We start from the raw sequence: 15,680 nt of genomic DNA, 5'->3' as shown, positions 1-15,680 counted from the left end.
TTCCATGTTTTTAGTGTATTTTTTGGAGCGTTGAGCTATCAATCACAAGGTAGCCCCGCCCTAAAGCATACCCTGCTTTCTGTCTATTTTACCCTAAATGGGACCATCAGTTACTAACTTCTCCATAAGACTCAATACTATCAGAGTGGAGCTGCCCCCTGCTGGCTGTGAGAGAGACTGCAGGTTTAAGTAATTTCACTGTTATATACTGTCAGTGGTTCAGCCCTGTGTCCTCGTCCTCTGTCTCTCTGCAGGAGAAGAGGAAGATGCCGTCCGTCCCTAATGGCTCCGCCCACAGCGCTGACTTCGCCAAGGAGGCGGAGCATCAGACAGGACCAGAGCTGCAGAGGACAGGGAGGTCAGTCTGAGCCCGGTTTCACTTTACAGGACTGTGAGATTACATTAAAGGGTTGATAATCAATAAAAAGTCACCCTGTGGTTGAAGTTCTCCAGTGTGAGGATTTGCTCCTGTTTTATATCTTTGTGAATCTCATCGATCTGTTTCACACGTTGAGCTCTGGGGGAAATGTGTCACATCTTATTATATTAACATTAATATCCTCCATTTCTCATTAATCAGCAGTTTCATCATGATCAGTGTTGTATTGATATTTGGTGATAAGATACGGTTTCAGTTTTATTCAGGAGCCTGTGATCAATATAACTCAATCAGTTACGTTTATATCACAGAAAGCAGCTAGAATATGATTTAAGAGGATGTATCGCTGAATTCTTCAAGATATTTATTTTGTCTTTTAACAGGCTTCAACGTTGCACAGTTCCTGATAATGTCCCATAATGGTGTCCTGTATGGTGTTCATTACATTAATAATCTTCTGTATTTCTATTAATGATCTCAATCACTTTTTAATTTGAATGTCCTGTTTTTAGAGAGACGGGGAGTAGAGACACAAACCCTTTAATGCCTGTGAATTACATATAAAAATTAACAACTGATTATTAAATAATGAAAATAATCCTTAGGCCCTACTGCATGTCAGTCATTCTTCACTGCGACAGTAATCCGTTCTCTCCATCAGGATCTTTGGCGGTTTGGTGAACGACATTCGGAGGAAAGCTCCCTTCCTGTGGAGTGACATCAGAGACGCCTTCAGCCTGCAGTGTTTGGCGTCCGTCCTCTTCCTCTACTGCGCCTGCATGTCACCTGTCATCACCTTCGGAGGACTCCTGGGCGAGGCAACAGAGGGACGCGTGGTAAGAAGCAACATCTTTATTGCTCCAAAGAGACTCTTTGCTCACACCTAAAAGCTTTGTCTTAACCTGCAATAATTGGAAACAAGTTGTGAAGACAGCAATGACATATAATCACCTTTTAAGCTGATATGGTGAACTTGTTAACAATCCAGTTACAGAGCAACATTAGCATTCATCTGGAGTCATTTTGACCAATATTATATATATATAATAATATAATATGTTTTTGGTCCTGAGTGAAATATCTGTCTCTTTAGCTGCTAAATGCTCCACTATGTTCACCAGCTAGTCACTAAATGTGAAAACTGTTGGTTTTCAGAGCTTTTTTACTGAAAACAGCAGCTTTAAAATGACTTGCACATCTTACTCAAAGGCACCTTGAAACTAGTAGCTGAGTAAAGGAAATGTTCACTCTCCCGTGAATTTCTAATGTTGCTCTACTTTCCATTCACTTTCATTGACAGCTGTTATAGTTCAATAGGCCTATGCTGTATTTTTATCCATGCTGGCGGTGTGGCTCAAGGGATAGCAATGTCAATGTTGGTTGATCAGTCCACCTCTTTGGTCCAGGCTGAAATATCTATTAAATGGACTGCTGTGAGATTATGTACAGACAGTCAGGGCCCTGTCTGACCTGATCACCATCACCATTCGGTTTGTTTGTTGTTTGTTTTGAGTGATATCTAGACAAATGAAGTGAACCACACAACATACCATTGAGTAAGATTATGTTTTCTATATATATATTTCCAATAATGGCACTAAATCTGGAATTTCCAGTTTCATTTTGGCTCTATACCTAAATATCAGCATGTTAGCATTGTCATTGTGAGCTTGTTCCCATGCTAGCCTTAGCATTTAGTTCAAAGCACTGCTGTGTTCAAGCACAGCCTCACAGAGCTGATAGCATGGCTGTAATGGAGTTCAGCAGTTGAATCTGAGCATTATTTCCTGTGTTTCCAGAGTGCTATTGAGTCCCTGTTTGGGGCCTCCATGACTGGGATAGCCTACTCTCTTTTTGCCGGTCAGCCCCTCACCATCCTGGGCAGCACGGGGCCTGTTCTTGTCTTTGAGAAAATCCTCTTCAAGTTCTGCAAGTGGGTTATTTTCTTGTTTTTTGTTATAGTTGAGTATTTCTGTGTTGATGGGGGATTTGTGTGTATGTAATTGCTTATCCCTTCACTCCTGTGTATGTGTGTGTGTGTGTGTGTGTGTGTGTGTGTGTTCTGTCTCTCTCAGGGAGTATGGCCTCTCCTACCTCTCCCTGAGGGCCTGTATTGGCCTGTGGACGGCCTTCTTCTGCCTGCTGCTGGTGGCCACTGATGCCAGCTCGCTCGTCTGTTACATTACACGCTTCACTGAGGAAGCTTTTGCTGCGCTGATTTGCATCATCTTCATCTATGAGGCCCTGGAGAAGCTGATCCACCTGGGGGTGCACTACCCCATCAATAAAAACAACAACCTTCAGAAACTCACACAGTACTCGTAAGTGCTCCTTTATACCCCTGTTTTTTTGTTTTGCACTGTTGGATAAAAGCAAGTTAAACATGTAATTTAAAGACATATTTAGACATTTGTCACTATTTTCTGACATTTTATAAAGGTTTTCAAACTGAGGGAGAGTAAAAGGCGGGCACAGAGGGAAAGACATGAGGCGTGAGCTGGAATTAGCATATTTGGAGTCATAACTCATCTGAATCACTCAATCTGATCATACTGACATGATACACATATTTTAAGATTCAGCGTGACTTCCACTTCCGGAGGATATCATTATCATCAATGTCAGTCTTGAATGAACGTACATAAATCCACTCAGAAATAATACAAAAAAAGGAGCTCTTATTGCCATATTTTTAGGGTTTCTTCAGTGTGAAAGTAACCGAGTGACAGTTGTCTGTTCATCCTTGGGTACATTGCAAACAGGAACAGCTAATGGCTAATTCGGTATACTTTTAATGGTGCAAATGTAAACAAATATATAGGGCAAAAATATCTATCTCAAGCATTAGCCCACAGCTAACTAAGTAAGTCTGAGAGAGTGTGTGAGACTGTAAAAAACCCTGTTATAGACTAAATGAGTACTCCGGTAAACTCAATATTTAAAACAAGCATTAGTTGAAGCCCTACTATAAATGAATTGTTATTTTTTTGTTGTTTGTCATGAGACTTTATGGATCAATAACCAGTCGCAAGGGAGCTGGAAGTTGGTTGAGCTACAAGAAAACAACTTGATAAAGACATTAATATTTTACCTTCAGGTTAATAAACTGTTGGCAACAATAGGTCTTAGATCTATGAATCAGCGATCGGAGGAGAGATGTGGAACAACATTGCATCCAGTAAATATTTAAAATTTATTGACTGTTACTTTAAGCATTAGGAAAAAAAACAATATAGTTGTAGTTTTAAGGATTTCTTTCTGCTTTTAAATGAATTGCTCCTCTTGGTAACTTATACTGTCACACATATATAGATGTAGTTTCTTCATACTAGGTATTATTGTAAGATGACAATAAAGCAGGTCAAGTATAAACAAATTGAGAAGTTCTTGGCTCCTGGTGTCCACTTTAACTCTTTTAATCATTCTGTACTGATGTTGTCATTGTTGTTGCATGCTGCCACGTAGAGTGTATCCAACTATGCACATTTGCACACACGTGCTCAAGTGTTTCGCTGCATCATCAGCAGCAGATGGTGCAGTGGTATAGTAGACACACTGTCCAGTTTTCCCGTAATGGGTTTTGTGTTATGGTGAATAATCCCATGTTGAGTGTGAGTCAGGAGCATCATACATTATCCCGCTACATACTGTAAGCTGGCTAGTGGCTATGTCCAGCCAAGAGCTCCTTCTGTGGTTTTCTATTCTGGTGTAGTGGACAGCAGGGGATGCTGACATTTAGTCTTGTAAAATGCCAGCAGAAAAAGTCATTATGTTGATGGCTGAACATTGCAGAAATGGTGTGTATTGAAAAGTGGAACACTGCAGGGCTGCAACTCACGATCGTTTTCATTATTGATTGATCTGACCGTTATTTTCATTTGTCATTGTTTGGTCTGTAAAATGTCAGGGAAATTGGAAAAACTAATTAAAAAGTAGCTAACACATATTGAACTTGCTTGTTTTGTCTCTCCAACGGTCCAAAATCCAACGATATCCACTTTAATATCCTAGAAAATTAAGAAACCCAGCAGATATTCACATTTGAGAAGCTGAAACAGTGAATTCTTGGCATTTTAGCTTAAAAAAAAGACTTAAAAAAACAACAGATAACAGATTAACTAAAGATTGCATGTCAGTATTTATGCATGTGCTGCGTGTTATTTCTCTGTTTGTTTGTTATCTATACAGTGTATCTATATACAGTATATCATTTGAAATTTTACAGAACTGAAATTGCTAGTGCAAAATTTGTTTGCTTGACTTTCTGTTGTTGTCTTTATTTATTAGTGTACTTTTATTTTTGATTAGTATATTAACCTTGTTCTGTTGTCATTATTTAAGATAACTAAATAAAAATATTCTCTGTAGGTGTGCATGTGTGGAGCCCCGGGACCCCAGCAATGAGACTCTGCAGTACTGGGAGGAGAGAAACATCACAGCTTCCCAGGTCAACTGGACCATGCTGGAGGTCAACGTAAGGAACCCTTGACATTTGGAGTAAATTATAGAACAAATAGTGGGTTAAAATACGGGTTATCAGTGGCCTAGACATTCTTAGATGAAGTTGACTCTCTTGGGTTCAAGTAGACTTCTAATGATGGATAAAGAAGATCTGGATCTGTAAGCAGTTAAGAAATAGCAGTCAAAGTGTGATCTGTCCCGAGTGGAGGAGAGAGGAGGCTAACACAGACAGAAATAGCACATCTAATCACAGTTGCCAGCCTACAAACTTAACCCACAAACAAAAGTTGAAAGTTGGGGGTATTTCTCACAGTCTCTGGCGCCGTGTTGTGTCTCACTTAGCCCACACTTTGCTTTATCAAGAAGCGTCATAAGTCTAGGCGGGGATTAAGAACGTGTGGGTAGGATTTCACAGGATTTAGCCGTGCAGAATGAGCACGGAGATGCAGCGTGAAGAGTGGATTCTCTCACTGGCAGACACAGATCAGTCATGCGGCGTGCTGCGTCACTCCCACACATGCTTGTAATACGTATAGGAGCAACTAGTTTTGGGGGGCAGAGTCGATGTAGGCCATTTAGATTGTATGCATATGGATGAATGAAGCACTGTATAGATATTTAAACTATAGATTACTGAAGAAATCAATAGTGAATGTACCAGATTGTTGATATTGAGACTTCACTAATTCACCACCGACATCCATCATCCATTATCTCCACTGCCACTCTAATCATTTTTATTGGCCTCATTATCCCCTTCATCATCCTGAATAATATCACCACCATCATCATCATCATCATCATCATCATCACCGTGTCCTCTGGTGCCAGTAGGAGTGCGAGATGTTTCACGGGGAGTTTGAGGGCAGCGCCTGTGGCCCCCACGGCCCCTACATCCCTGACGTCCTCTTCTGGTGCGTGGTCCTCTTCTTCTCCACCGTCTTCATGTCCGCCTTCCTCAAGGAGTTCAAGACGAGCCGCTACTTCCCCACCAAGGCACGTATCACGCTATAGTCATCCCCGAATAACGCACAAACACTTCACTGTATCAATTTGGGAGCACATTTTAAAGCACACACACCTTCAGAGTTCTGGCTGACACTGTCTTCAAGTGTATTGAAGCTGCAAAATTAAATCTGCTTCATTAATTTTACAGTCATCCATTTACTTCTCATTTAGCCAAGGGACTGAAATTACACTGAAATTGTTTTCCATGCCCTAACTCTGCCTCTGTCTGTGTCATTTTAGATTGTGCTGCCATCTATTGGTTGTTTAATGACACAGTAAAAATCCTGCAGTCTGTGTGGCCGTTCTATGTGTGCATTTTCTATGATTTATCATTGAGATGACACTCATGAGCGTAATATGTGGCGTGATGCTGACAGCCAATCTATAGTGTACCGGCGCCACCTTGTGGATGCTTCACTGTAGGCTGCTGTTATCAGAAGTCAAAGAAAAGATCTGCACATTGTACTGAAAAGTTGTTGTTGTCAGTTCCCAATAGATATTTACAGAGCAATATTTCAGTGTAAAAGAGATCTTTGTCAGACATTCAATATTATTAAGCATAAAGAGCGACATATCTGCTTGATTCAGTCAGTCTGCTCTCAGACTGGACCAATCAGAGCAGAGCTGGATGACTAGGAAGGAAAAAGCAAATGCAATACATACTCAAAAAGGTTTAAATGAGAAAGGCAAATACAAAGTAGCAATGAACTGACATTTGTATTAATACCCATGAGAAGGGAATAAACACAAACAAAAGAAAACTGGGGATGAATATTCACATTAAATCTGTAAAAGATTTAAGCTGGGATTCATCAGTACAGAGAGCACATCTTGTGTCTGACTTTTGCTTTCAATATGTTTTGTGATCCAGCAGCTTTAGAAGTGGACTTGTGTCTGATAAGTGCGTCTCTTTGTTCCCTCCAGGTGCGGGGCATCATCAGTGACTTTGCCGTCTTCATCACTATCCTCACTATGGTCTTTGTAGATTATGCCTTGGGGATCCCCTCACCTAAATTACAGGTCCCTAGCAAGTTCAAAGTAAGTCCACATGAAAGCCTCCACTATAAAAAGCTGCTGTATGCACCTGTTTTTTATATATATATATACATATCTTTTACTTAAGATCTTGAAATTAAAAAAGAAATAAAGCAATAAGAGTTAATTTACTTTTCGCTCCACGCAGCCAACCAGGGATGATCGTGGCTGGCTTATAAACCCTGTGGGACCCAACCCCTGGTGGACCACCATCATCACCTTCCTCCCTGCTCTGCTCTGCACCATCCTCATCTTCATGGACCAACAGATCACAGCCGTCATTATTAACAGGAAGGAGCACAAACTGAAGGTATTTCAAAACGTCAAAAATTAAGAATCCAGCTCACAAAAATAACCAAATGAACATATCTCAGAGAATTGGTTATATTTGTATTTATTGCCTACAACAAATTAAATAATGTCCACAATGAATGTGACCTTTTCCCTCTTCTTCTTAATCTTCAGAAAGGCTGTGGCTACCACCTGGACCTGTTTGTGGTGGGGGTGATGCTGGGCGTATGCTCGGTGATGGGCCTGCCGTGGTTCGTGGCAGCCACCGTGCTCTCCATCTCCCACGTGAACAGCCTGAAGCTGGAGTCTGAGTGCTCGGCCCCTGGAGAGCAGCCCAAGTTCCTGGGCATCCGAGAGCAGCGCTTCACCGGCCTTATGATCTTCACCCTGATGGGCTGCTCCGTCTTCATGACCTCTGTGCTGAAGGTCAGGGGATGAATGCCATAATATACAGGACTTGCGTTAGTTTTAGCTTGGTGGACCCTAATAAACTGGCAACTCAACAAGTCTTTCTTTCCTCCTTTAGGTCATCTTTGGACTTTTTTTATTGTCTTTTTAGGTTATTTTTGTTTTCAAGAATATATATGTAAAAAATAGAATTACACACAAATCTGATCCTGAATCTCTATCTGTCTCCAGTTTATCCCCATGCCTGTGCTGTACGGAGTCTTTCTGTACATGGGAGCTTCCTCACTCAGAGGCATTCAGGTGAGCTCAGATTCTGCCTGCTGGTATTTGATTCCTGCTAACTCAGCCAGAAATAATGCACGATGAGCTCTCAAATGGATCGTCTGTTTGTGTCTGTGCAGTTCTTCGACCGTCTCAGGCTGTTCAGCATGCCGGCCAAACATCAGCCAGACTTCATCTACCTTCGTCACGTCCCACTGAGGAAGGTGCACCTCTTCACCATCGTCCAGCTGAGCTGCTTGATCCTGCTCTGGGTCATCAAGACCTCCAAGGCTGCCATCGTCTTCCCCATGATGGTAACTGGAGTGTGTTTGTGTATGAATTATATACTTGTGTGCTTAATGCATATGATTGGTTGATGTTCGCCTGTTTGTGCTGCATCAGGTCTTGGCCCTGGTGTTCATTCGTAAGCTGCTGGACTTCATGTTCACCAAGAGAGAGCTGAGCTGGCTGGATGACCTGATGCCGGAGTGGAAGAAGAAGAAACTGGAAGATGCTGAACAAGAGGTGCAGTAATAGACTGAGCGAATACCCACTCTGATGACTCTATAGTTCCACCACTGCAGCGGCAGAGCTGCTATCCATGCAGTGTTTTAGATTTTCTCTTTTGTGTCTTTCTCCAGGAGGAGCACAGTATTATTGCAGAGGAAGAAGGCATTGTACAAGTGCCAATGGAGGAAAACTTAAAGTAAGTCATTCTGCATGTTAGGTGCCCAAGCTTTCTACAAAATGAATTGTGTAAGTGGTGGTATTCAAGAAATATTTGTGTCCTTTACTTAATTAAAGTAGGAAGACCATAGTGTAAAAAAACAGAAGTCCTGCATTAGGACACAGTTAACGAAATAGTCAAGAAACAGTCCAGCACATAAGTTAAAGTTGCTCCTGATAGGTGGATTTTGTTACCTTTCAGAGGGCTAGCTGTTCCCCCCTGTTTCCAGTCTTTATGCTAAGCTAAGCTAACATTCTCCTGGCTGTAACTTCATATTTATCATACATTGTGGTATCAATCTTCTTATATAACTCTGGGCAAGAAAGCAAATAAACATCTCTCTGTAAATGTTGAACTGGTGCTCCTAGCTCCTGTAGTTATCAGTCTGGCAGGAATCCTCCCTTTTATCTTTAAGTGTGCTTTTATCTGAGGAGATATCTTTACATGGCAAGTTAAATCATATTTATTTTGGCCTTCTCTGTGTGTTTCTGAAGGAGTGACCCAGCCACAGTGAACATCACTGATGAAATGTCCAAAGGATCTTTCGGGAATGTGTGGAAGAGTGTCAACCCTACTGAGACCACTAAGAAGGAACCAAGCGCTAAAAGGTTAGCCTACCAATCCACATTACTCTCAGATATCCAGATCAGTACTTCTAATACATGTGAGGGCTTGAATGTTAAATATTGCAGGGGTGTTTTTGCGGGGTCAAAAGATTGTTTATTCCAAGGGGAAAATGGTGTGTCTGGGTGTTAAAGCAAACAGTGGCAAGTGTTTATTATTGAGAAGTTATGGAACATTTACTTTATATTTTTCCAGGAAACTGAGGAGCTAGTGTGTTTAGATAAAAGAGGTTTATCCAAGAGCAGCCCTGCCCTTGCAGATTTCCCACGGAGTAGACTAACATAGTGTCCTGCCTGCCTCTCTCATTCCATCCCACCCCTAAGCTCCCCTTCCTAACCTCTCAGAAGCTGATATCCCAAAGGTAAGTTGTTCCCAGTCCCTGTCAGCATGGAGAGTCTTGTCTCGTGTTTTCTGCTGATGACTGTTGATTGTTGCATGATGAGAACGGTGTCGGTCTGTGCTGCGGGCAATGATTCGGTGACCAATAAATCGAGACGTAATGCAGTAATTAACGGGTGTTGCTGGATTGACAACACAGCATGGCCTGTGTGTGCATGTTACTTCAAGGACACATTTTATGATGTCCTGCGCATGTTGTAAAAGTTGTAAACTAATAGCACTATATATGTTAATCAGTAGTAGAACATTTATATATTTCAATGTCACAAGATATTAAAGCGTTCGGGCATAATGCCGTTAAGCTTTATGAGACATATTTGCATGCTGGATTGATTGATTAATTGCATCTGCACTCTGCACTTCCCTCTACAGAAAAATGAACCTCAATGCATTTTCTCTTTTAACATTTTGCTTGGTCTAATTGTTTTTTTCCCTCCCGTGCAGTTGTTCCAGTGGCAGCGAAAAGCGACACAAACGCCGGAGGCATGAGAAGAGCTTGGACAGGGAGACAAGTTTGTGATGACACATACTGGTGGTGCCACTGTGCTGTCAATCAGTAGATCAAAAAATCAAAAAAAACAAAACACACAAAAAACAATACCGTGCCACACTCAACCACCTTTGTACTGTGCTACACTGTGTTTTTGTCATGTAAGTCTGTGTGCAAGTTGTGTAAAACGAAGAATAATTTGTTAGAAACAGTATTAACACGAGGAACCGAGACACATTTGTGTTCTTTTTCTATGTATATCTATGTTTTGGTGATACCAGCAGCAGAAGGAAGCCAGAATTATATGACACCTACAGTAACTGCTGTGTCAATGGGCCAATTAAGTAAAAATTTTAAACATTTTTAAATATTCTTTATTTGTATTTTGTATGTTTTTATATTTTTCCAATAACAACAATTGCGAGTTGTCCTTTTAAAAACCTGCCACATCAAACTGCAAGCATGTGGATTTGTGTGCAGTATTTAATGCCGCTATTAACTTGATGCACCACACAATAGAAAACCTAAAGAGTAGATATTTGCCAATAGTAATCTATTTCACTGGTATCTTAAAGAGTTGGCTCTATAGCGAATCTAGTAATTTTTTGAAAGTATTAATTATACATTTTCTATATTCTGTATATCTAAATGTTTTGTGACAGTGACAGCTCATATCACTCCAGAGTCTTCTCCATTGCAATTTTACAAATTAATGTCTCTCTTCCAGTGAAGCATTTCCCCAAACGAGTTAAAGGAGTAGTTTGACATTCTGGGAAATACAGTTATGCCTTTTTTTGCTGAGAGTTAGACAAGAAGATCGATACCACTCTCATGCCTGTAAGCTAGAGCCAGCAGCCAGCTAGCTTAGCTTAGCACAAAGACTAAAAATGGTGAAACGGCTAGCCTGGCTGTTTCCAAAGTAACTAAACCTGCCAAACGCTCACTAATTAACACTTTTTATCTAGTTTGTATAAGACAGAATTGTAAGAACAGCTAGCGATAGCTTCGTATTTAGCGCACGGAAATCTAACCCTAACTCCTGGCAAGAAAGTAAATAAGCACATTTCCCAGAATACACTATTCCTTTGACGGCAGTATACTTTTGGGGCAGCTTATTGGAAATTTTCATTTTCAAGCTAGCATGGCGGCATAGTTCGGGAACTTTCAGTATCTCCGGCTACATGGCCTTGGCTTATTAAAAACATTCGTCAAATTTGCAAATGCTGAACTTTAGGGTGACTGTACAGAAAGCTTTATGTTTTTCATGTTCATACTCTTCGTCATCTTGTCAGTAAGTGTCATCCATGGACATTTGATCTCCTATCCAAATGACCCTCAATGTGTTAGCATCTGAAGCTAATTGTTTTTAAAAAAAAAACACCTGCATGACGACTTGCCTCGCTGCAGGACCATGGTTACTTCTAGAGATGCAATAAATCCCTTTTTCTGGGAAGGGCAACATGTAATAAACGGTAAAGAGTCTTAACAATGTATAATACATAGTATATTTTATTCATGTAAAATGTTACTAATATATTACTAACATGAATTCAGTGTTGAAGGCAGGTTTTTGTTGTAGATGTTCTTTTCCCATTGTCTAATTGATGGTTCTTAGTTGATTAGAGAAACTAATAATAGGTCAAAATTATATCAATATCAAATATTTTGACCACTTTTGTGTGGAATTCTGCCTTAAATTTGGTAGTGATAGCTGTACACTTTCTGTTCAATAATTTAAGTCACCTGTATAGAAAACTATCAGTTCGGATCTGTTGTTATATTGTGATTTGTTTCACGAGAATGAGAGAGTGAGTGACTGAGAGCGTAAATAAAGATGTTAAACAAACTCCGCTTGAACTGATGTGGTACTTTATTGATCCCAATACTTGCTCTTGTCCACAGGGAGGTCAGAGGTCAGCTCGTGTTCTAACATATGATAGTCCATTCTCGCTGTATACTACTGTACCATCATGTATTCCCCAGAGTTATTCTATACAACTTTCCCACTCCAGTGCTTGTAGTTTCGAGTGGTTACTGGCTCCCGTGTCTCCACCTTTGACCTCAGGAGCTCTGTGTCTTTGGCCTCATGGGAGAAAGAGAGCAGACAGCACCCTGCACCCTCAGGCTGAAGCTCCTCTAGCCTCCATAGGGCAGAGTTACAGGTTACAGGCCCGTATCTCCGACCCATGATGCTCCCAGAGAGACCACTGTCCTGGTTTAAAATGTTTAAATGCATAAATCAGAAACAGTAGGAGGAATCTGTTCTTCCTCCAGGCCTGTTTTGATTTGTGTTGTGGATTTTTCCTGATTCCTGATCCCATGACATGACTTGGATTACATGAGATGGCTGCTAAGACAAGATGAGGGTAGCGTATAAGTTTACATTTGGAATGATTACACTGCCCTGATAACTTTCAGCATACTTCATATTTTTCCAACATAACAAGCCAAAAATCTCATCCACTGACTGTGTCCACCGTGTGGAGCAACTTATTTGTCTGGAAGTTCTGTATTTGTGGTTTTACTTCACTAAAACGGTCGGAAAATGCAGTAAAGTAAGTACATTTATTGAAGAACTACCTACTGTTAGTACAGATTATAGGTACGAAGGCCTTGGGGTTTGTAGAGTGCTGAAATAGTTTATATGTACTTTTGCATTTTACTAAAATTTTGTTTTTAAAGTTTTCTGTTATAAAATGTATTTTTGTGAACATCAACACAAATTTGGGAATTGCATCCATTACATTATTAACAAATTCTGTTGGGGTGACAGGGATATTAGAAATAGATAGAAGACTTGCTGAATTAAATAACTATTGTTAAATTGTTATGTTTAAATTTGCTTTTAAATAGTATGTCACAGTTATTCCATATGAGATATTTATGTGGAGAAAAACATTGCTTATAAATAAAAAAAGTTTAGGTCAGGGGCGCATGAGCTCATCCGGGTACTTTCTGTACAACAGGAAGCGGTTTATTTGACTTGCCTTTTCAGAGGCTCCAGTTCTCATTTTACATCCATGGGCCGAACTCGAGGCTTCAAAACGGTACTCCACACAAACCAACCAACAAAACCAACACTTGGTTTAATCAGGACTGAGTTATGAGCTAATAAGCGATATAGGCCTTGTTCACGTGCACCTGTTAATATGGCAGCTCAGATACATGTTTTGGGTATTTGTGGTGCCCCCTATGGTTCAAAGTGCTTCAGTAGACATATTCAATCACACAGACACTTCCTAATCAAATACTTGTATGTTTGTTAAGAGCACCAATAATTAACTGTCACTAAATGACTGTTAAATAAAATAATAAATATCTTCAATAGGACATAAACATGACTTATAAATATGCTTCAAGTCCATTAAAAGACACAAACATGGAAATATGATTTAAATATATTCACCCTGTACAGATAAATGCAAAGATTTGAACACAGCAAGGCTACACAAAGTTATTCAACCATCAACCATATAGTGTGGGGAAAATGGCACTAATTTTATAAGCATTCAGTAAACCAATTTATCCTTAATTTATTGTCACTGGATAATAAAAATAATCAGCTGATCAAATATCCACTGAAGTATAAAGTACTACTATTAGTCACTATTACTCATATTTAATTATAATCATTTATTTTTTATTCAGTCATTCAAATTGACATTGTGCAGTTTATCTTATTACAAATAATTATTAACAATTAGTTGTTGTGTGTTTTCCTCTGACAGGAATGTTGATGAAGACATGAAGACACACAGATCATAACCACCATAAGTCAACTGGTTTAAAGATGACGTAGGTCAACGTGATGTTTCTTTATTATGTGAGCAAGTTTTTACCGAAAAAAAAAGGAGAAGGAGTAAATCTGTTACAGCAGAGAGTTTTGTTGCACTGGATGAGATTTACTCAAGTAAAAGAACATGTTTACAGGAATTTAATTCCACATTTTCTCTTGGGATCAACAAGTCTTGATGTATTTTATTGTGAAAGTCTTTCAGGAAGTAGTGACTGAACTGCTTCCCTTGTTAATCGCTGCTGGTTTCTGCAGCAGCTTCTGTGTCTAAAGACTAAAAACTGAATATCTCTCCCTGGGCTACTAGGATCTATCGAAGACCAGACTCCCCTGAACCTGAACCTAAACCTGAACCTGAATCTAGCTGTGTGTGACCAGTCAAAGTCTGAAACTCTTCTGTGTAAACATGAATCCCCCTTGGTCCTGAACACAGGTGAGCTCTGACTAACAATCATGTTTGAACTGCAGAAGTCCTGATCAAGGTTTTTGATCTTATTGACCTAAACAACTCACGCTACAACGAGGCACCTCTAGTTTGAGTCAAGTATTGATCAGGTATGAAAGTAAAAGTAGTCATTGTGCAGGAAAATGTCAGTGTTTTATTTTTAAATCTGGTGTTTTTGGATTCATATTACTGCTGCATCAATGTGTCTGTTGCATTTTTCCGCTGTACATGTTTAAGGTTGAGCTCATTTTAACTACTTTATATACTGTTGCATGCATAAAGGAACTCTTCATCCTTTAAAGTTGGTATGTAACTGTAAGGAAATTCTGCTTGTGTTGCATATTAATATGTCTCAAAGTAATCAACAGAAAGCTAAATGTAGTTAGCTCAAACTGTTCAATAACTTCACATAAAGAAATAGCAATTCAACAACTTAGTGAACTGCCTTAATATTAATTCATGTAACAATAGTTGTGTAGTGTTGCAGTTCTGCACTCTGACCACTGGAGGGAGCTCTTCATTGAACTGAACACTATTGAATAATTAGATCTCAATTCTTATTAGAATGGTTCAAAATATATCAGCTAGAAAAATGTAATTGATTTTTTACATTTGGTGCAACATAGCAGAAGATTAATAAGGATATATAATATAAAATAATAAAAACATGTGTTTCACTTACTCATGTTACTTAGGTAATAAAAACAAACAAGGAGCCCTCTCGGCTGAGGGATTGTGAATGGATGAAGCTCCGATATCTCAGCATCTGGTTCACTAAAAAAAAAACCTGTAAAGTAAATTATCTAATAGATCAATGACCAAGAATCAGAGACAAGAACACAGATTTTGTCCAAAAATAAGCCTATTATTTGGTAGATTAAATATAATATGACAGCAATGTAGTAATATTAGCGTCATGCCATTCTTTCTACAGTTTAAATTATTATAAAGAATATAATGGAACAGAGTGGAGTCATTTATTTATAATGAATTATAAAGAGTACAGCTGGATAATATCCTATCTGGCTGTCTGTACTAATCACCTGCACTCTCTCTCTCCTCCTGCATCCAGAAAAAGACATCAGTGTTTCCAGTTATACGTCCAGAAAGAGAGAGTGAGTGATTGATTGTGAATTGAATGATCGATTAGAAGTTAATTTCTACAGGATGCCTTGGTTAATCTAAGTGGCACGCTGACTGTATTGCCATGTATTAGTATTAATGACATTTAACACTGGCAACACCACCAGAACAGTCGCGTAATTTCTAATTTGTCATTCCACAAAAAGTGCATTGTTAATTTTTATTAAAAATCCAAAAACCATTCAGTACTGTCACCTAATTATGATCTGATTGTAA

The 15,680-nt window shown here is 39.4% G+C and overlaps 1 protein-coding gene across 1 annotated transcript in view; it reads left to right on the top strand.

Moving 5' to 3' along the window:
* The window catches only part of LOC118339771 (sodium-driven chloride bicarbonate exchanger-like), a gene marked incomplete in the record, with an annotated part of 43,782 nt that extends 32,332 nt beyond the window's left edge, over nucleotides 1-11,450 (top strand). The window contains 15 exon segments of the mRNA XM_035677492.1: nucleotides 1,136-1,215; nucleotides 2,179-2,312; nucleotides 2,455-2,700; nucleotides 4,748-4,853; nucleotides 5,675-5,836; nucleotides 6,773-6,886; nucleotides 7,032-7,193; nucleotides 7,349-7,600; nucleotides 7,814-7,882; nucleotides 7,984-8,157; nucleotides 8,246-8,368; nucleotides 8,485-8,549; nucleotides 9,065-9,178; nucleotides 9,518-9,555; nucleotides 10,038-11,450. Coding sequence (XP_035533385.1) covers nucleotides 1,136-1,215; nucleotides 2,179-2,312; nucleotides 2,455-2,700; nucleotides 4,748-4,853; nucleotides 5,675-5,836; nucleotides 6,773-6,886; nucleotides 7,032-7,193; nucleotides 7,349-7,600; nucleotides 7,814-7,882; nucleotides 7,984-8,157; nucleotides 8,246-8,368; nucleotides 8,485-8,549; nucleotides 9,065-9,178; nucleotides 9,518-9,530 — 1,814 coding nt within the window.
* Nucleotides 11,451-15,680: the final 4,230 nt, after the last annotated feature.

The sequence above is a fragment of the Morone saxatilis genome, unplaced genomic scaffold (genome assembly GCF_004916995.1).
Source record: "Morone saxatilis isolate NCDOM2014 unplaced genomic scaffold, NCSU_SB_2.0 Contig6, whole genome shotgun sequence".
NCBI lineage: Eukaryota > Metazoa > Chordata > Actinopteri > Moronidae > Morone > Morone saxatilis.
The sequence above is the reverse complement of the archived record's forward strand: the minus strand, read 5'-3'. Positions and strand labels throughout refer to the sequence as shown.